Source organism: Vulpes lagopus, chromosome 14 (assembly GCF_018345385.1).
Source record: "Vulpes lagopus strain Blue_001 chromosome 14, ASM1834538v1, whole genome shotgun sequence".
Taxonomy (NCBI): domain Eukaryota; kingdom Metazoa; phylum Chordata; class Mammalia; order Carnivora; family Canidae; genus Vulpes; species Vulpes lagopus.
Window position 1 is genome coordinate 17,752,936 of NC_054837.1, and position 20,354 is coordinate 17,773,289.

The 20,354-nt window shown below is 47.0% G+C and overlaps 1 protein-coding gene across 3 annotated transcripts in view; it reads right to left on the reverse strand.

The window, feature by feature from the left end:
• SGSM1 (small G protein signaling modulator 1) overlaps nt 1-20,354 on the reverse strand; it is a 68,411-nt gene that overhangs the window by 16,717 nt on the left and 31,340 nt on the right. For 2 of the 3 annotated variants that reach the window (XM_041729329.1, XM_041729328.1), the window contains 6 exons: nt 16,442-16,580; nt 14,069-14,133; nt 11,767-11,912; nt 7,650-7,778; nt 2,757-2,939; nt 1,413-1,481 (listed from right to left, as the gene is read on the reverse strand). In XM_041729329.1, coding sequence (XP_041585263.1) covers nt 1,413-1,481; nt 2,757-2,939; nt 7,650-7,778; nt 11,767-11,912; nt 14,069-14,133; nt 16,442-16,580 — 731 coding nt within the window. Of the gene's footprint in view, nt 1-1,412; nt 1,482-2,756; nt 2,940-7,649; nt 7,779-11,766; nt 11,913-14,068; nt 14,134-16,441; nt 16,581-18,400; nt 18,566-20,354 lie in introns of all 3 variants that reach the window. The other variant, XM_041729327.1, reaches the window with a different exon arrangement.

Below are 20,354 nucleotides of genomic sequence, written 5' to 3' on the forward strand. Positions count from 1 at the left end.
GCGTGATCCTGGAGTCCAGGGATTGAGTCCCACATCAGGCTTCCTGCATGGAGCCTGCTTCTCCCTCTGCCTGTGTCTCTGCCTCTCTCTCATGAATAAATAAATAAAACTAAAAAAAAAAAAAAAAAAGCCTCCAGGATACATCTCAAAGACTTACCTGTCGTTCTTTATATTCATGGGTCATATTCCATCAGGGATATAGTATAAGACCACGTTCCAAGGTGACATGAAATATTTCTTCTCTGTGTGTTTGTGTCACCCATTTGATTTGCTGTTAAAATCATGTTTTTGAGTTTTAAATTTTTCTTCTCGATTTGTTTTAAATCATGTAAAAAATTTAAAAATGTACTTAACTCCAAAGTCGGAACTAGAAAACACGGGATATTCAGGGAAACGTAGATTCTTCTCCTGTGCCCTCCCCATTTCCCTGTAGGTAACCATTCTGATTTGTTTCGGAATTATTCATTCATTGTTTTTCAAAATAGATATGTTAATATTCATATTTCCTCTTTTTATGCAAAAAGTGACAGAGTATGTATATTTTGGGGGCTTTGCTTTTTTAATATTGAGTGAGATGAGTTAACATTTCATTGCATAATATGGAAAGCTGTGGAACTACACATATGATAGAATTTATGTAGAAATGTTCAAAAATTACCAAACACTGCAGTATATCCTTTACATATTGCATATATAGTTCTGTGTATGTACAGACAAACAGAAGCATCTGGAAGGATACATAGCCAAATGATGATATGTCTAGGGAGGGCAAGTAGGGATTAGGAATAGTCAAAGTCAAACAGCTTTCTCTGCAAGATTTTAATTATTTTTAAGATAGATTTATTTATTCATTCATTCATTCATTCATTCATTCATTCATGATAGACATATATATAGAGAGAGGAGAGGCAGAGAGACAGGCAGAGGGAGAAGCAGGCTCCATGCAGGGAGCCCGACATGGGACTCGATCCCAGGACTCCAGGATTGCGCCCTGGGCCAAAGACAGGCACCAAACCACTGAGCCACCCAGGGATCCCCAAGATTTTAATTTTTTTACAAGGAGAAGAGATTCATGTATTACTTATATAACCAAAAACTCCAGTTTTAATGCTTGTATAAAAAGCTAAAACAGGGGATCCCAGTCCTGCGTCGGGCTCCCGGCATGGAGCCTGCTTCTCCCTCTGCCTGTGTCTCTATCTTTCTCTCTCTGTATGTCTATCATGAATTTAAAAAAAAAATTAAAAAATTAAAAAAAAATTTTAAAAAAAGGTAAAACAAATAAACCATAAGTGACACCTGTAGATGACTAGCGTCCATTCCCTTTACTCCAAGCTGGAAGGAATGTGTGGGTAGAGTGGGGAGGGAAGGACGGGGTGGGGGCGGGGGGAGGCGTGGGGCCTCCGGAAGGTCACCTGTGTGCTGCTGCTGGAGTCACTCTGCAGGCGGACATGCTGGCGGCCGGAACTGCAGCTCTGGGAGGACTGATAAAAAAAAAAAAAAAAGAGGCCAAGAGAGCAAGGGTGAGGCTGCATCCAGGCTCTGGGGCCCTGCACTCAGCTCAGGCACAGATTCTGCAAGTGAGGTCTCATCTCTATTCCTGACTTGGGCAGGCCCATCAGTGCCTCTGCTTCCTGTCTGTACAAGGAGAGTGGGGGGCAGGGGAACTCCCTCTACTCCCTGGAGCCTCCTCAGGAGTCACACAGCAGCCCCTGGACCCCACCTCCCTGCTACTCCTGCAACCAGAAAACCTCACCTTTAACTGCCCTGTACTTGAGACTTCCAGTATTTAAGTTCAACTCTGAGTGACTGGTTGGCACTAAATGGCCTGATTTTTTTTTTTCAATCCCCTCTCTGTGTACATGCTTTTGCCCTATAACTCCTAGTTCCTGCTTTGGTCAAGTGGGATGTCAGCAACCTCGCCAGTGCAGAGGTTTAACCGGTACCCATGTATTTCCACTTTGTCTTTTTATGATCTGCGTTCATGATGAGAACGTGCCCAGCTCAGCCTGCCGGAGGGTGTGGAGCACAGCCCGCTCACCCCAGACAGGTGAGAGAGCCCAGCAAAGAGCGACAAACCTTCCAGCTGACCAGGCACTGACAGCAGGCACAAGGATGAGCCCTGCCAGCCCCACTCTGAGCAGAAGTGCTCAGCTGAGCCAGATAGTGAGGCACATTCAGTGTTTACTGTGAGAAGCCACTGACTTTTGGTGGCTGCTTGCTATGCTGTGCAGTATGATTGCTGGCAACTGATGAGTGTACGTCACTGGTGAAGAGAATTAACTTTCTTCTCAGCTCCTTCTTTGGGATGCTAAACTGGAGGTTCTGTGAGAGCAGAGACTCAGTCACTGGAGTGTTCCTGGCATTCCAGGATGTTCCTGATGGTCGCCGGCACATAGTGGGTACTCAGCGAGCGTTTGCAGATCACATGAAGGTCTAGTTCTGTGCTAGGTGCTTTGTATGCACTACCTCGTGTGAGCTGCACACACAAACCTCCCCTATGCAAATGACTGTTTCCATTTTATAGATGTGGAAACTGAGGCCCATAAGTAAAGGTGCTTGCTTGAGGCCCCACAGCTAGGAAATTGTGAGGGTGGATTCAGATGCAGGTCTACCAAACTCCAGTCACCTCCCACCCAAACACTAGGGGTGTGATTCTGCCTCCAGATGCCCAGCCATCACCATCCCTGCAACAACTAAACAGAGGGGATTCCGGCCTTAATCACCCCCCGTGCTCCCAGATGTGTGGTGCGCATCACCTCATTGCTGATGGTGGAGTCCCGGTGCACCATCCGGTGCAGGTGGCTGTCCAGGCTGGCCCCTGATGAGCATTTAGCCAAGGCAGCTGCATGGGACTCCCGCTCCCTCTGCCGCACGATTGCCTCGCAGCCCAGCCATTCAGCCATGGTCTGTGCATAGCACGCGTGAATCTGCTCATCCACCTGCCGGGACAGAGGCAACATCACCTTGGAGGAGAGCCAGCCCAACCCAAAAGAGGACGCTGGCTCTGACCTGGGGCCCTCAGCCCTGGAGACACCCAGCCATCATTCATGGACATCCAGTGGACACTGACTGAACACCTACTATGAGCAGGGCGCTGGCTAGGCCCTAGGGATACACAAACGTGTGAGGCTACTTCTCTCTTTCAGTGTTTGCTTCCTCCCTTATATTCATCCATCCATCCATCCATCCATCCATCCATCCATCCATCCATCAATTCATTCATTCACATACACATTCAAATATCTGTGGAGCGGGATCCCTGGGTGGTGCAGCGGTTTAGCGCCTGCCTTTGGCCCAGGGCGCTATCCTGGAGACCCGGGATTGAATCCCACTTCGGGCTCTTGGTGCATGGAGCCTGCTTCTCCCTCTGCCTATGTCTCTGCCTCTCTCTCTCTCTCTCTCTGTGTGACTATCATAAATAAATAAAAATTAAAAAAAAATCTGTGGAGCTTCTACTCTGCCAGGCAGTATACTAAGTCTGGAGGGTACTGAAGGTGGACTGGACAAAGGAAGTTTCTTTCCTTTCTTATTACCTTCCTTCTCTCCTTCCTTGTCCACTCATTTACCCATAATTCGGGAAGCACCTACTATGCGCTAGGTACCACGCCAGGCATAGGGAAAACAAGACGAGCAGAATGCCCCACTCCATTCATCCATCCACTCCCTCCACACATGTACTGAGGGCCTCCCATGTCCCCAATGTGGGGCCAGGTGCTGAGAATACAAGGATGAACAAAACCAACGTCTCCCCTTACTCCAGCAGCAGCCTTATAGCAGGGCTATAGATTTCAAGTATTTTTCTTGTGCTGTGTCAGCAGACAGGAGAGCAGCTTGCGTTGCTCCTGATACATGGCCCAGGTAACAGGCTCTGTGTTTGCCAGGCCTCTGGGCATAAATGGGGGCAGACAGTCTGATCTAAGTAAGGATATGGACGGGTACAAAGGGGAAGAGAGAGGGCAGGGAGCCTGCCCCGTGCCTGGGCTTGGAGCGGTGGGGAATCCTTTAGTTATTTAGGGCTTCCAGAGAGAGGCTCGAGGTAGCCCCAAGGCTACCCCAAGCCCCAAGGCCTGTCCTCCCACTCACTGACCACCAGAAGGTTCAGCTCAGCACACCTCCGCGTTCCCACTGCTTTCCTAAGCTAGGTTTCCATGACCCTGCACCAGGATGACCCCAATAGCATCCTTCCCAGTGCCTGCTTGTCCGAGCTTGGCCCCTCCTATACATTTACCCCTTGGCAGCCTCCTCACCAGCCCCACCTCTCACTGTGGCCCCCACCCTCCTGTCCTTTATGTTCTCCACCACCACACACTTCCTACCCCTCCCCACACAAACCTACACAGATATCTGCACACAGCATCATGCACCTGTCTCCAGGCTTTGCTCTTGCTGCCCGCCCCTCTTTCCAGAGGCCCTTTCTCATCCCACTTGCCTGGAAATCAAGCAGGGAGCCTTCGGCAGAGGTGCCTCCTAGGAGCTCTTAAAACCCCTGGGTTTGCCCCCTCCATGTGACTCCGCACAACCCCCACTAAACTGGCAAGGACCTCGTCTAATGCACTGCTGGGTCTCTGGTCCCGAGCACAGGGCCTGGTACCCCCAGAACAATGTTCCTGTTTGCCAGGAGCCCAGCAGGCAGAGGGTGAAGCATGGTAGGGGCCTCATGCTATCCCTGGGATGATTTTAGATCATCGTTCACTGGCATGGGTTCTTATACAGAATCACAGTGAGATTTCTATCTTCAGCTCCCCTTTAACTTTTAGGATTATGGGAAACGTCAGTCTGGTGCTATAGTGTCTTGAACACCTCCTATAACCAACCCTTCATAATCCCCTTTTTAACAAAGAGAGAGCAGTCCTAAGGTAGGCTACAGCATTTATGTGGAAATGAATTACAACCTTTTGTCATATCCTATTTATTTTTATGGTCAGTTTTCCATTGATGGCAGGGATATAAAATATTTATTTATTTTTAAATATATTTTTAAATTTAAATTCAATTTGCCAACATATAGTATAACACCCAGTGCTCATCCCATCAAGTGCCCTCCTCAGTGTAAAATATCTTTTTAAATAAACTATACTGGGACACCTGGGTGGCTCAGCAGTTGGGCACCTGCCTTCAGCTCAGGCCATCATCCCAGGATCCAGGATCAAGTCCCACATCGGGCTCCCGGCAAGGAGGAGTCTGCTTCTTCCTCTGCCTATGTCTCTGCCTCTCTCTCTCAATCTGTGTCTCTCATCAATAAATTAATAAATCTTTAAAAATAAATCAATAGACGATATTCACAGTGAGTCAATTTACTGACAAATATATAATAGCACAGGTGGTACTTGGATATGGAATGTAAAATGCCATGTTTTGAACTTAGTATGAATAAAAAAATGTAGAATATCTCAATAATTTTTATGTGGATTATACCCTGAAATTGTAATATATTGGATACGATATGTTGGGTTAAATATAAAACATATTGCTAAAATTAATTTCATCTTGATGAAATGATTTAGGACCTCCCCCCCCACACACACACACTCATACACAGGAGCTAATGCAGCACTTGGTGAAATCTTAGTGGGGTCTGTAGTGGAGCCAGCGGTATGCTGATGCTAACATCCTGGTTTTGATAATGCCCCACTGCTCTAGGAGACGTTTCTATTGGGGAAAGCCAAGTGATGGGTATGGCATGGCCTCTCAATTGCACTTTTTGCAACTTCTCGTGAACTAATCATTTTAAAATATTTAATATAGGGCATCTGTTTCTTTCTACTTTTCAAAATGGGACTATTAAAACATTAGCTAAACATTTAAGATTAACATATGTGCTCCAGTGTAGGTATCAGTTGAGGATTACTCATTGCAGAGTGGGATTAGATCAATGGAACAGAATGAAAAATCCACACTAATATGACCATCTGATTGCTGACAAGGACACTAAAGCAATTCAATGGAGGAAGGATAGCCTTTCTGTCAAATGGTGCTGGAGCTACTGGACATCACAGGCCAAAAAATGAACCTTGACCTAAACCACTCACTCTATACAAAAATGAACTCAAAATGGATTACAGACTTAAAGGTAAAATGTACAACTATAAGACTTTGAGAAAAGAAACACAGGAGAATTATCTTCGGGACCTAGGGCTAAGCAAAAATGTTCTTAGACTTGACACGAAAAGCACAATGTATATGAGGAAATATTGATTAACTGAACCTCATCAAAAATTTAGAAATTTGTTCTGCAGAAGATCTCATTAAGAGAATGAAAAGACAAGACATAGACCGGGAGAAAATATCTGCAAGCCATTTATCCAAAAAAGAAGGAGTATCTAGAATATATAAAGAACTCTCAAATGCAACGGTAAAAACCCAAACAATTCAGCTAGAGAATGGACAAAAGATGCGAACAGACACTTCACCAAAGATACACAGGTAGGAAGTAAGCATGTGCAAAGATGTTTGATATCACTGACTATTTGGGAGATGCAAATTAAAACCACAATGAAATGTCATTTACACCTGCCTGAGTGGCTAACATAAAACATAGCAATGAGACTAAAACCCCAGGGCAGATTCAGGTGTGGATCACTCCAATATTGCTGGCGGGAGTATGAAATGGCTCAGCCACTGCAAAAGCTTCAGTTTCTTCCAAAACTAAGCATTCACAGCGTGTATCCCAGCAATTATACTCCTGAGCACTTAAGGACGACTTACGCTCCCACAAAAACATGAATGTTCACTGTAACTTTATTTGTAATAGTCCAAACTGGGAAACAACCCACCTCTCCACCAACAGGTGGATAGTCAACCTGTGACATACCCAGGTCATGGAACAGCACAGAACTCTTAGCCATAAGAAGGATAGATTAGGGGATCCCTGGGTGGCTCAGCGGTTTAGCACCTGCCTTCGGCCCAGGGCACGATCCTGGAGTCCCGGGATCGAGTCCCACGTCAGGCTCCTGCATGGAGCCTGCTTCTCCTTCTACCTGTGTCTCTGCCTCTCTCTCTGCATCTCTCATGAATAAATAAAGAAAATTAAAAAGAAAAAAAGGACAGATTACCAGAGGATTATGCTGAGTGAAAAAGTCAATCCCAAAAGGTTGTATACCACATTCCACTTACACAACATTGTTGAAATGACAAAATTGCAGGAATGAAGAACAGACTGGCTATTGCCAGATGTTAGGCTGGGAGGTGTGGCTAACAACAGGGCAACACGAGGACCCTGGTAGCACCGGAGATGTTTAATATGTTGACTGCAGTGGTGATATACAAACCTACACACAGATACACTCACATGTACAACACACACACACACACACACACACACAGACAAATATCAATGCCTTGGTTGATATATTGTATTGTAGTTTTGTAAGATGCTACCATTGGGAAAAACTGGATAAAGGATACATGAGATCCTTCTGTACTATTACCTGTAAGTATGTGAATCTATAATTATCTCAAAATAACAATTTAAACAATGGCATCTGGGGCTTGCATTGTATTTCTACTGGAAAGCACCGCTCTAGAGCTTCCTGTTCCCCCACATCCCCGTACCCCATCTTGGTCCAATACAGAACCAGAGCACACCCAGCCCCACAGTACCTGGCTCCTTTTGTTGCCAAAGACCCCACTGCCCACTGGGGGCAACCAACCTCCTTCCTTTCTGTTTCTGTCATCCCGAACTGGTAGTGGCCTAGGAGGAAGGGCCATACGGCCTTGCGGATCTCTGGCTGGATGCCCCCATAGTAGATGAGGCGTAGCAGCTCCTGCTCCTCATATCTCTGTGGTAAGTGGGAGGAAGTAAAGGGTTTGGTTAACAGAAAACCAGAAGGTGGACTCTGTGACCTGGCAGGCCCACTCCTCAGATCTGGCCTTTAGAGATCATGGTGTGAATAAGCAAAGCCATCATGGCATCATTTGGGAAAGCCCCCAACTGCCCGCTGATGGGGGAACAATGTATCCCTACATAGGAAAAACCAAGAAAGAGTAGAAAGGACAGGAGGAGCATCCATGAGAACTTACGCAGAAAAATGTTCAAAGTGTAATGTTAAGTGGGAAAAAAAAAAAGCAAGGTGCAGAACATATCTAGTGTGAGCCCATTTGTTTGCAAAAAACTCCAAAAGGTCAGTACAGAATGAATTAACATTTCTACTTAACTTTTAGTCAATTTTGCACATTGTGTTGATATGGCAACATCATCTCAAAATTACTAATCTTGACACAGCTCAAAGAAAATTGTTTAAAAGCAAATCAATCCAAAATGAACATTTCCAGCTGGTTCTTCATGCACTAATAACTTCTGTGTACACTAGGATGACTTTAACAACTGTCTGCTGTACTGTCAAATAGACTTGCCCTCTTTTTAAAAATTCATTTTCAGGCAAAGGCTTTGGAGTTATAATTAGTCATGATAGGGGACCAGCAGGTCCTAGCTGTTCATGTGTGTGTGTATGGAAAGTACCAATGAGGGATCCCTGGGTGGCTCAGCGGTTTGGTGCCTGCCTTCGGCCCAGGGCCTGATCCCAGAGACCTGGGATCGAGTCCCATGTCAGGCTCCCTGCATGGAGCCTGCTTCTCCCTGTGCCTGTGTCTCTGCCTCTCTCTCTCTTTCTCTCTCTCTCTCTCTCTCTGTGTGTCTCTCATTAATAAATAAATAAAATCTTAAAAAAAAAAAGAAAAAGAAAAGTACCAATGACTGCTGGAAAGCTACTCTGAAGGGAAGTAGGGTTCTGTGTCCTCCTATCTCCTTACTTACATTCTAAAATTACAAGCATTACTTCACATGTTTTAAAGTAAGCTCTATGTCCAATATGGGACTTGAACTCACAACCCTGAGATCAAGAGTCACATGTTCTACTGACTGGGCCAGCCAGGCGTCCCACTGATTCTACATATTAATGCCCATCTTAGATATACTCAACCATAATGGCAAAACCAACCACTCTTCGTTTTTGTTGGAAATTTTAATTTGTGTTCTGCAGACATCCTTGTCAAAGCTGTTTAAAATCAGAGGACTATTGGTGGCTGAGGCTATAAACTCTTCATCAAAAATCCACCTGCTTGGGTCCTGGAGCCCACAGGTGGACTCCATTTCCAGCCTCCCTTGCAGTTAGATGTGGCCATGTGACTAGGTGCTGGCCAGTGGGATGTGACAGGATGTGATAGAAGTCATTTCCAAGCCAGAGCTTGAAGAAGCAGGTGTACTCCCTTCAGACTCTGCATTTCCCCTCTGCAACCTAGAGGCAGATGACCATGAGCCCCTGGAGGATCCTGGAGCCACAAGACTGAAAGAAAGACCCCTGAACCTCTGGTGGGAGGACAGATGCTCACTCCAGGAATCCCTACCCAGGACTCTTCAGTGAGCAAGAAATACACTCCATGGTGTCAAGCAACTGAAATAGTGGGGACCATCTGTTACTGCAGCTCAGGCCACCCTAATACAACAATGCAACCAAGAAGGGTAAAAATACAGCCAGTTTGTGAAAGGACTGTAAAAGCATTAGACAAAAAATATTCATTTTTGGCGACTTTACTTTTTTTTTTAATTAATTTATTTATTTATGATAGTCACAGAGAGAGAGAGAGAGAAAGAGGCAGAGACACAGGCAAAGGGAGAAGCAGGCTCCATGCACCGGGAGCCCAATGTGGGATTTGATCCTGGGTCGCCAGGATCGCGCCCTGGGCCAAAGGCAGGCGCCAAACTGCTGCGCCACCCAGGGATCCCTACTTTACTTTTTCAACCAATTTGTCCTTAGACTAGTGCCTCTCAAACTGCAGAGAGCACTAGAAGCATTTGGGGAACTTTCAAAAAATATAAATTCTTGGGCTCCACTCCCAGAGATGCTAAATTAGTAAAGTTGGAGTGGAGCCTAGAAGTCTATAAATTTTTTGAATTCCTCAAGAAATGTGCACTCTCCTAGGCTGCCAGGGATTATGAACATTATGATTTTTTTTTGAGAAAGTAAGCTAGTGTATCTATTCAAATTTTAAATGCATATCAATCAATTTTATTTCTAGGAATCTACCCTTGAAATAAAAGCACTAGTCAGAATGATATGTGTGTATAAAGATGTCGACTGAAGCACTGTTCAAAGTAATTTTTAAGAGAAGAAAGAGCCCAGATGTCTATCATTAGGGGAAGATTTAAATAAATTATGGGCTACTCATCTATGAGGTGCTAAGGATCTAGCATTCAATATTTCACCTAGAGATCTGAAAGACATCTTGGATATAAAATGAAGTTGTTGCTTAAAATACAAATATAATGTCACTTCATTTAAAAAAATAAGAATTACAAATATATCTATGGATGTATAAAGCACAGGAAATATATGGCAGGGCCTCTATGTAACTGACATTATCATTAACTCAGGGGATCAGAATGAGAGTATGCTGTGGCAGAAAAAAAAGATATGTAAACAATTTTTGTTCTATACACCTGCATTCTTCATTGTTTGAATTATCACAGTTAAGTAGGCATTCCTTCTGTCGTTTAGAAAAATAGCTATTTTGGGGAAAAAAAAAAAAGTCAAACAACCCTTTTGCTTGTCCAGGTTTGGGAACCAGCTTGTTTTTCCCAAAGTCCTCCAGCATTCCCAAATTAATACACAGAATAGTACCTTTCCCCAGCATGAGGAAGCCAGCCTGACCCAGGTGCTCCTCAGCTTGGCCCTCCCCAGGACTCGGGTGGGAAGGCACCCAGTGGACTGAGCCACTGCAGTCATATCCCATGTGGAGGAAATAGGTATCTCTTCTGAATGTCTGCTCCTGGCAGTGGTTAAACCAGTGTCTATCAAAATGGCTTCTGGGGATGCCTGGGTGGCTCAGGGGTTGGGCATCTGCCTTTGGCTCGGGTCATGATCCTGGGATCCGGGATCGAGTCCCGCGTCTGGCTCCATGCATGGAGCCTGCTCCTCCCTCTGCCTGTGTCTCTGCCTCTCTCTCTCTCTCTGTGTGTCTCACATGAATAAATAAATAAATCCTTAAAAAAGAAATCACCTTTAAAAAAAAATGATGGTCTTCCACCAGCCATGGGAGGTACTTTTTCAACAAAGGTCCCTATAGCCCAATTTGAGGGGCTGTTCCATATGCTCTCCCACACCCACACCGCAGCCCCCCAATTTCTTGAGAGCGACAAGCGTAATCCCCTAGCCAAGGTTCTAGGAAGTTCTACAGGATTCAGAAGAGCTAACTCATTTCATTACCCAAACTATTCGACCATGAACCTTTTTTCAAACATGAACATCTTCCTTGTTAGGGACATTCGGCTTCTAATAAGAAAATCTTAGAAATCTGTCTCCAGGTGAAATATCTAATGGGAGGATTCTCAGGCCCCGAGGCAGAGATGGAAGAGTTCTGGATGGTGGTGGGCTTTTCTCCGCCCTACTGCCTCCTCTGATTTAGCTACTTTCATCATTCTAAGTAGTTCAACTGGACTGTAAGTCTCTTCCTGCTGAGGACTCACAGCACCTCCCATAGCACCAAGCATACAGCTGGTGCTTAATAAACGCTTGGTGACAGGTTCATTCTTACTCCTTCCAGGCGAGCATGTGTACTTTCCATCCTCCTTGATCCTCACTCCTACAGGCAGAAGCAGGTTGTGGGTCTTGAACTTTCAAGAAAAGAGGGGCGTTCAGGTTAGGTTTGTAGAACCCAAAGGTGTCATAAGAGCCTTGAGCCCCCACAAGCAGGTGGGTCTACTGCTCAGATGACAAGACGGTCCCCCCACAGGCTCTGCCTCAGGGCAGGCCAAGCCAAGCCAATACTTACTGTGCTATCCTGAAGGTACTGCTCCCAGATCCTGGCCGTCAGCCCATGCCCAGCATCACAGGGTGAGTCTGGAGACACGATCATGTGATTGACCAGGGCTGACAGGTGGGTCCTCACAGTGGACAGGTGTCTGCAGTAGGCAAGCCCTGGTGGAGGGAGGAAGGGAAAGTGCCATCATCCACCATTCACCCCCCTTGCCTTGTCTCACCTGCGATCCTAGTGAACCCTCATGACCTAGAAAAGTCCCATCATCCCTCCCTTCTTGGCGAGGAAGGGGCTCTGAGGGGCAAAATCACTTGTTGAGAGTTGTGTGAGCCTGAGGACATCTAATCACCTTTCTCAGACTGGGCCAGGGTGATATTACCTCCTCTACTGGAAGCCAAGGCATTTAATCTATGGACAGGAGGCAGGGAAAGGGGTGGCAGGGAGCCAGTAACCCCACAGGCTCTCTGTGCCTCTGCATGCCTCTAATTCATCCCAAGAGAGGGGAATGGCAGAGGTGGACGACTCTTGTTCAGAGTGCAGTTGGATAAAGAAAGCCCTGGGAGATGCACCCAGTTTGCTTTCAAAGATGGCCCTGCACTCTTGAAGAAATGCCCGCCAACCCACCACCCTTCACCTGCTCTGCCCTGGGCACCTGGAGGGCACAGCACCTTGGTATACAGGAGGCACTCACCAAATGCCAGCCTGTGTTTGCTCTGACTGTGCCCCCTCCCTCTGGCTCTCCCTTAGCAACTCCCAGAGAGGACCCTGGCCTTCTGGAGCCTGAGGACTCACCCCTGTCAGGAATGAGGGAGAGGAGGGGGAAGAGGTAAAGGAAGGGGAGAAGGGGAAGAAAGAGGGGATAAAGAAGAGATGGGGAGATAGGAGGAAGGAGGGGGAGGGGGAAAGGAAGGGGGGGAAGAGCGAGGAGGGGAAAGGGAGGAAGAGGGAGAAAGATATGGCTAACCCTTATACAAGCACATACCACGTGCCAGGGAGCTGCTCAGAGCTCACACACTTAACTTATTAAATTCTCATGACAACCATATGAAACAAGTACTCCTATCTTTTCCACCTTATAGATGGGGAAACTGAGGCAAGGCTGCCGTGTCTCTTGCCCAGGTCACACTGCTAGGAAGTACAGAGTTGGGATTTGAACCCAAGCTGCACAGCCCCAGAACCTGGCCTCTCAACCACCATCAGGGGTTAGTCATTGAATGTGATAATGTTCAAGATCCATCTTGACCCCCCCCAACCCTTCCATCAGGAAGCTCTTCCACTTGGGTCCCATAAATACTCATCCCAGGCCTGCTCCACACCAGGCCCTCCATTAGGCAATGGGGAGGGGTGATAACAGAACATGTAATAACCTTGATCTTGGGAGCTCAGGCTGCCTTGCCTCTCCAGGTGGTTGGGCACACCAGTGGGTACTGTTATTCCCCAGGCCCATGTAGGACGTATTAACACTGTCCTGGAATCCATGAAAATACACATGGTATATACCCCCATCTAGGCTGGGAGGCTGGGGAAATAAAATGTGCTAAGAATCAGTATAGTAGAGTAAAAAAACAGCCTTTGTGATCAGGCAGGCCTGAGTCCCAGCTGTCCCGGATTAGCTGTGTGACCCTGGATAAGTCACTTGCCTCTTTCTGCCTTAGTTTCCTCATGTGTTAAATGGAAATCATCAGAATTCCTCTATTTAAGTTTTGATTTTTAACTTCTCCTTACTCTTCTGCTTCTGCCCACAGGTGAGGGGAACTGACTTTTACTGAGCATTTTTGATGTGTAATGCTAGGTGCCAGGGGATTTATACATGCTTCTCATTTAATTCTGAAAACAGATCCTCTAAGTGGGTACTGGGGATACAATGGCAATTAACTAAACCCCTGCCACTGAGAAGCCCCATCATTTGCTGCCCTCTCTTAGCACCCAGAGATAAAATTTATCCCCAATCTTTGGTTGAGGAAGTTGAGGCTCAGGCAAATCCACCAAACTTCACTATAACTAGATGCATCTAGGAAATAGAGGAGCCAAGGTTCACGTGCCAAAGGCAGGGTCCTTCTCCTGATACTGCTGCCTTGTGATAGGCATCCAGTAAACACGCCCATAGGGACACCTGGGTGGCTCAGTGGTTGAGCATCTGCCTTTGGCTCAGGTCACGATCCTGGGGTCCTGGGATAAGTTCCACATCAGGCTTCCAGTGCTTTTCCTTCTGCCTGTGTCTCTGCCTCTCTCTCTGTGTCTCTCATGAATAAATAAATAAAATCTTTTTAAAAAATCACACCCATAGACCACAATGGCGAATAATGTCAATACGCACATCCATAGAAGGCTCTGGAAAGGATCTGGTATTTCATGTTGTCACAGAGAAGCTTCAGGGGAGCCCTGCAGGTGGAGAAAGAGGACACTGAAGAAAGACCACACAGAACCCACGTTTCCTGGAGGAACACAGCTCATTACCTGTAGGGTACAGGTTAAAACCAGCCAATCAAGGGGACTCTGGAGTACTACTGTTTCCACCCATACTGCCACTTCTCCTATCCAGTTTTGGGGTCACTCTCTCCCCAACTCTCTGTCCCTATGGTTTGGATGGGGCTGATTCTACCCAGTACAGGACTCAGGCTGGAGTCACAGTCATGGGGTAAGAGGTGGTCTTGTGATCCAACCTGAGCCAATGAGAATGAGCCCCAGGATTTTTGCTGGAACCATAGGGAAATACACACTCTTTTCTCTGCTCGAGTTCCTAAACCAGAGGGATGTAGGGCAGTGGCTGCTGGGATCCATTTCTGCCACTGCATAGGAAGGGCCTCCTTGAGAATGAAACCATCACAGAGGCAACCAGAGGCAAGAGCAGAAGAAACAGAAATATCTGTATTGAGCATCTGGAACCAACCATGCCTGAAAGTCACTGTACCTCTGGATTTCTCAGTTCTGTTGAGATTTTCTTTTGTGTCTGGACTAGTCTGAAGTGGGTTTCTGTCACTTGCAGAAAGAGTTCTGACTTCTAAACCAAACTGAGCCAAGCTGGACTCAGAGTCTGGCTGACTGCAAAGGAGGTGATGCCTCAGAGCTCCTCCTTGCATGGGAACTTAGGGGGCTGACTTGGCTGAAAGAGGAGAGGGGAGTAAGGCCCCATCAAAGACTGCTGATAGGAGTGTTGTGCATCCTCACAGAGAACAGAGTGGAAGAATATATGCATATTTATTCTCAGGACATGCTAAGGGACACCCAGGAAAGCTCAGGGAGACAGGGAGGAGGCATGGCTAAAGTCCTCCACTTACACACATGGAGGCATTAAACAGTAAAATCAGCCTCATGATGCCTTCAGGTTGGTGGGGCTCAGGCTTGCTCAGTTTACCTAAGAGAATCACACGGATGGCTGCTCTACAGTGGACTTGGCTATGTAAAAGGTGGTGGGCTCCCCGTCACTACAGGCGTGTAAAGTAGATGTCACACGAGGGGATGCTAGGTTAGAACATCGTTTTTCAACAGCCCATGGACCACCAGCCCAAGAATCACTTGGAATTTCTCCAACGTGTGGATTCCTGGGCCCCTCGCAGACCTACTCAACCAGGACCCCTAAGGAAGTTGTCTTGGAACCAGTCATCACCTCTGCCTGGTGATCCTGATGTGCACAAACATGTGAGTCTCTCTGGTTATATCAGTGCTTCTCAAAAGTGCACACATGATCTTAGGATCTTGTTAAATGCAAATTCTGCTTTACTAGGTCTAGCGAGATGGACTGAGAATCCGCCCCCAGGGATGCTGCTCCAGGTCTGTAGACTATATGCTGAAAGCCAGGCCTTAGATAACTTCAAAAATTTGATGCCAGCTCCCACCCCCTAAGCTCCTGTAGCTGAAGACTAGACCACTCATTGGGCCAGAGGCCCAGCATGGAAAAAGGGATTCTATTCTCTTCAGCCAGGCCAGGTGGGGTCTGTGGGAAACAAGACCAGTCTCATGCATGCACGGAGTAGCCCAGAAGACATATGAGATCTATGCACAAGGAGAGAGGTGACCTGGGGATTTACCTTTATCCAATAAAATAAGAAATGTCACTTACTGAACATTACCGAGTGCCGGCGACCACATGCGGGCCACATCAGATCAGTATCTGATCTGCCCTTACAACAGCTACACAATGCAAGGACTTGTGTCCCCATTTGGTGGAGGAGCAAACTGAGACACATGTGGTTGACATTAAGTAGTATTTCTAGTTTCTGCCAGGAGCATGAGAGGTCTGCACTGCGCAGTCTACTATGGATGGGGTCAGTGAGAGATGAGCAGCGTTTAATTGTTCAGGCGCCCCAGAGCTACCTTTCCCTTTCCCAGTCACTGTGACTGGTAATATTCAAGCTCCATCAGCGCGGACCTTGAATAGAGAGTAAGCAGAGCCTCCGGCTGATCCCTGATAGATAGACATACGGTCTGCCCAATAAATCAATCTTTGCCGTACTAAGCCACTGAGATTTTGGGACTGTTTGCTACTGCCACATAACCTTATTTATCCTGACTGATACATATAAGGAAGCTCTGAGAGCTATGAGTTTGCAAGGCCAGAATTTAACCCAGACCTCAATGATTCCGTAGCTTATATTCCTCCTCTGAATTCAGTGCTGGACAAGAAATGAGTATCTACAAATCTCTGGCAAATCTTTCCATACCCTCCACCCACAGATTAAGCCCCTCAAACCTCTCATGGTTGCAGCCATTGGATGAGCCACCATCAGCCGAGCCACTCTGTGAACAGGATGAGCAGGAGGATTTCCGGGGACTGGGTTGCCAGAGGGATGGTAGGTTGCTCACAGAGACATCCATCAGGTCCTGGGGAACTGTGGTGGACAGAAGGGATGCAGCAAGAGCCCTGGTTAAGCCTATGTGGGTCACAGAAACCTCATCCCAAAGCAAGCAGCTTGCCCCTAGGCCAGCAGAGACGCAGGGGAAGACCCTGAATGTGACAGTCGGAGACAGTGACCCCAATCATGATCTGACCCAGACCTTTGAGCCCACCTGATCCAGTGAAAGCCACCACCAAGATTTGGGGCCCTCAGCAGATGGGCAGAGCTGATGAGAACTGTAGAGAAGAAGAGGTGGGGAATGGGGGGCGGGGGGGAGAGAGAGAGCCAAGAGCCAAGAAAACAGATCTATCCCAGAGCAGAAGGCCAAGCCTCACCATGTTGTCATTCAAGTGTCCTCATAGGAGGCTGACAAAAAGGAAGTGGGGCCTGCTGGGGGCTTCTGGGGAGGCTGATGGTCCCGAGTCCCCAGAGATACACTCTCTGGGAGAGAGAATCTTTAGTAGGGAGATAGAAGGGAGCCTAACTCAAGAAATAAGGTAGGGCAACCAAGGGCCAGGGACCCAGTGGAGTTCCTGCTGATGAGGCCACCTGCACTGTACATCATCCTGAGCCATATGCCTGTTCCATCAATGGGTCTCAAACGGGTTGGAGACCCCCACCCAGAATCATGTCGGGGGCTTGTTAAAAAAGCCATATGCCTGTATCTCACCCCTGACCTATTTCATTAAAACCTCCTGGATATATAGCCCTTAAATCTGTATATAAAAAAAAATTTTTGGTAACAGCAGCCATGTTCAAGAACCAAGAGGTCATGACTCATCTCCTAACACAGATATTGGTGATTCCTGATGATGCAGCTCCTAAGACATAGCACTTAGAGTTTCCCTCACTGCCTTACTTTCCAGCTCCATGGAAACCACTGCGTCTGCAGGGCTGCAGGACAAACAGAGCAGTGACTCAGACATTACAATTTCTGTGGTTCACTTCCTGGCCTCTTGACAATTCCAGACAGGTGCAAAATTTTATTTTCTCTAGAAAGAACAGGGCTCAGGAAACGGAGCTTCTGTCAAAGGCCAGGCAGTAAACATTATAGGGTTTGTGAGCCATTTGGCCATTATCATAATCACTCAACTTTGCCATCATAGTGCTAAAACAGCCATGCACAACATACAGACACATGAGCATGGGGATTTTCCAATAGAACTTGATGGACACTGAAATCTGACTTTCATATCTTTTTCACGTCACAAATATTACTTTTCTTCTGTTTTTTTTTTTTTTCCTTTTCGATCGTTAAAAAAACGTAAGAACAATTCTTAGCTCATGGGTTGCACAGAATGAGGCTGGCTCCAGCCATGGGACCTCGTTTGCCAAGCCCTACCCTAGAAGGTTAATCAGGGTGCACATGTATTCCATGGGCTGTGCCCTGTCAAGGATGACTGGTAATTCCTGGCCTCTTCCCCTGGCTACAAGGCAGAGGAAACTGTGGATGCAGTGCAGAAAGCTCCTCCCCAAACTCATTGCTGAGCTGGCCAAGAAAGACCACTGAGTCCCTGCAAAATGTTCTAGAGAAGCATCCCCAGCTCTCCGCCAATCTCAGGGAAGCACTGATCAGTTTCAGCAAGGTGTGGCAAGGATGCCTCCACCCCAGGCCCTCACACTTCACATCACCAGTGGACCGCTTCACTATCGATCTCACAACACTCCAAGCTGCATCCTGCAACGTGGAGGCTGGAAGCGTGAGGGCACCAGTTTGTCTCCTCTTCCCTTGCCCTTGGGACAAAGACTCAAATGACAACATGGCAGAGGGGGCCAGCACCCAGCTCCAGGGGTGGGAGTAGCCCAGACATTACTGGGGGGCTGCTGCCTCAGGCCCGGCACGGGGAAGGTGGTGTTCCATTTGGCTCGCACCCACCGACCACCCCGGGCCACCATCAGCATGGACCGGCCAGCAGGAACCACCGTCCAGGCAGGGCGCACGGAGACAGGGGCAGTGCTGCCCAGGGGATCAGGAGCAACTTGAAACAGAAAAACAAACAGAATGTCTGCGGTGAGCAGAACACTGAAACAGCCAAGGAACCCACTCCTCAGGGCTTTACCTCTCCCCTGCCAGGCTCCGCACAGCTCCCATGTATTATGTTGGCTTCGAGGAAGAAAGAATATTGATGTTTGTAAAATGCCCTACTATGTACTGGCTGCTGTGCAGGCATGGGACTGCTCTATCATGCTTAATGACCCTGTAGGGGATGCATCTCTTCTCCCATCCTGCAGAGTGGAAACTGAGGCTCAGAATGACAGTGGTGCTTAACCACCTACAGCCCCAGCAGGTGGTAACTGGCATAACAGCTCTTTCTGACCAAGGTCCCCCTGCTCTTTCTGCTAATGACAACTATCACGCACTGAGCCCAAGTACTATTATTATCTTTTTTTACAGATTTGTGAACTGAGGCACAGATGTGAGCATCATGCCCAAGACTACCCAGTGAACACATGGTGGAGCTGGGATTCCAATTCAGTGGGGAATCAGACCCTATTCATACTCTCTCAACTGATTTCCCCCCAACATCACCCATGCTCTATTTAGACCACCAGGTCTCAACTGGGGCAATTTTAGCTCCTCAAGAACATTCGGTGATGTCTGGAGACGTTTTTTGTTGTCACAACCTGGGAATTCGCTAGATGCTGCTGGCATCTATCTAGTGGGTAGAGGCCAGGGATGCTGCTCACCATCCTATAATGCACAAGACATCCCCCCCTCCACTAAACACAATTCTTCACAGTCCAAAATGTCAACCCTGCCCTAGACCAGCTCTATTTGATAGGAATCCAACCTGAGCCACATGCTTAATTTAGAAGTTTCTAGTAGCCACTAAAAGGGGAGGGGGGCAAAGAAACAGATGAAATCAATTTCAACAATATATTCTGTTTAGCCCAGTATATCCATAGTGTTACCATTTTAACATATAGTTAATACAAACTTACTGAATGAGCTATTTTATATTTTTTTGTTACTGCTCTAAGACTTCAGAATCCAGAGTATCTTTTACACTTCCCGCACATCTTCATGCGAACTAGCTGCATTTCGGGAATCCCTGGGTGGCTCAGCGGTTTAGTACCTGCCTTCGGCCCAGGGCATGATCCTGGAGTCCCAGGATCGAGTCCCACGTCAGGCTCCCTGCATGGAGCCTGCTTCTCCCTCTGCCTGTGTCTCTGTCTCTCTGTCTTTCATGAATAAATAAATAAAATCTTAAAAAAAAAAAAAGAACTAGCTGCATTTCAAGTGCTTGGGAGTCGCACGCGGCTCACACCCACCACGCCAGACGGTACAGGCTGTCTCAGCAATACAGGAGTCTGAAAATGCCCTCCTCTGACTCTGAACCTGTCTCAGTGTTTCAGAACTTGTCTCTGCTTTCTCTGTGCATGAAGACACAGAGGTGGTAGAGACAGAGGCAAGAGGACACCCAAAGGGGGTTTAGAACTATTTATGACCATATCATCCCTCCTGCAGGGCCAAACTCCTCTCTTATTACTTGAGACAGGCATCTGCAAGCTTTTTCTATAAAGGGCCAGAGAGTAAATATTTTTGGCTTTGTGGGCCATACGGTGTCTGTCACAACAATCCCACTCTGCTGCCATGGTGTAAAAGCAGCCACACATAACATGGATATGAATGGGCATGGCTGTGTTCCAATAAAACTTTATTTACAAAAATAGGCAGTGGGCCGAATTTGGACCACAGGAAGGAGTCTGCCCATTTCTGAGGTAGGGACTTCTTCAGAAAGGGCTTCATTGTTCCCAAAGATGTAA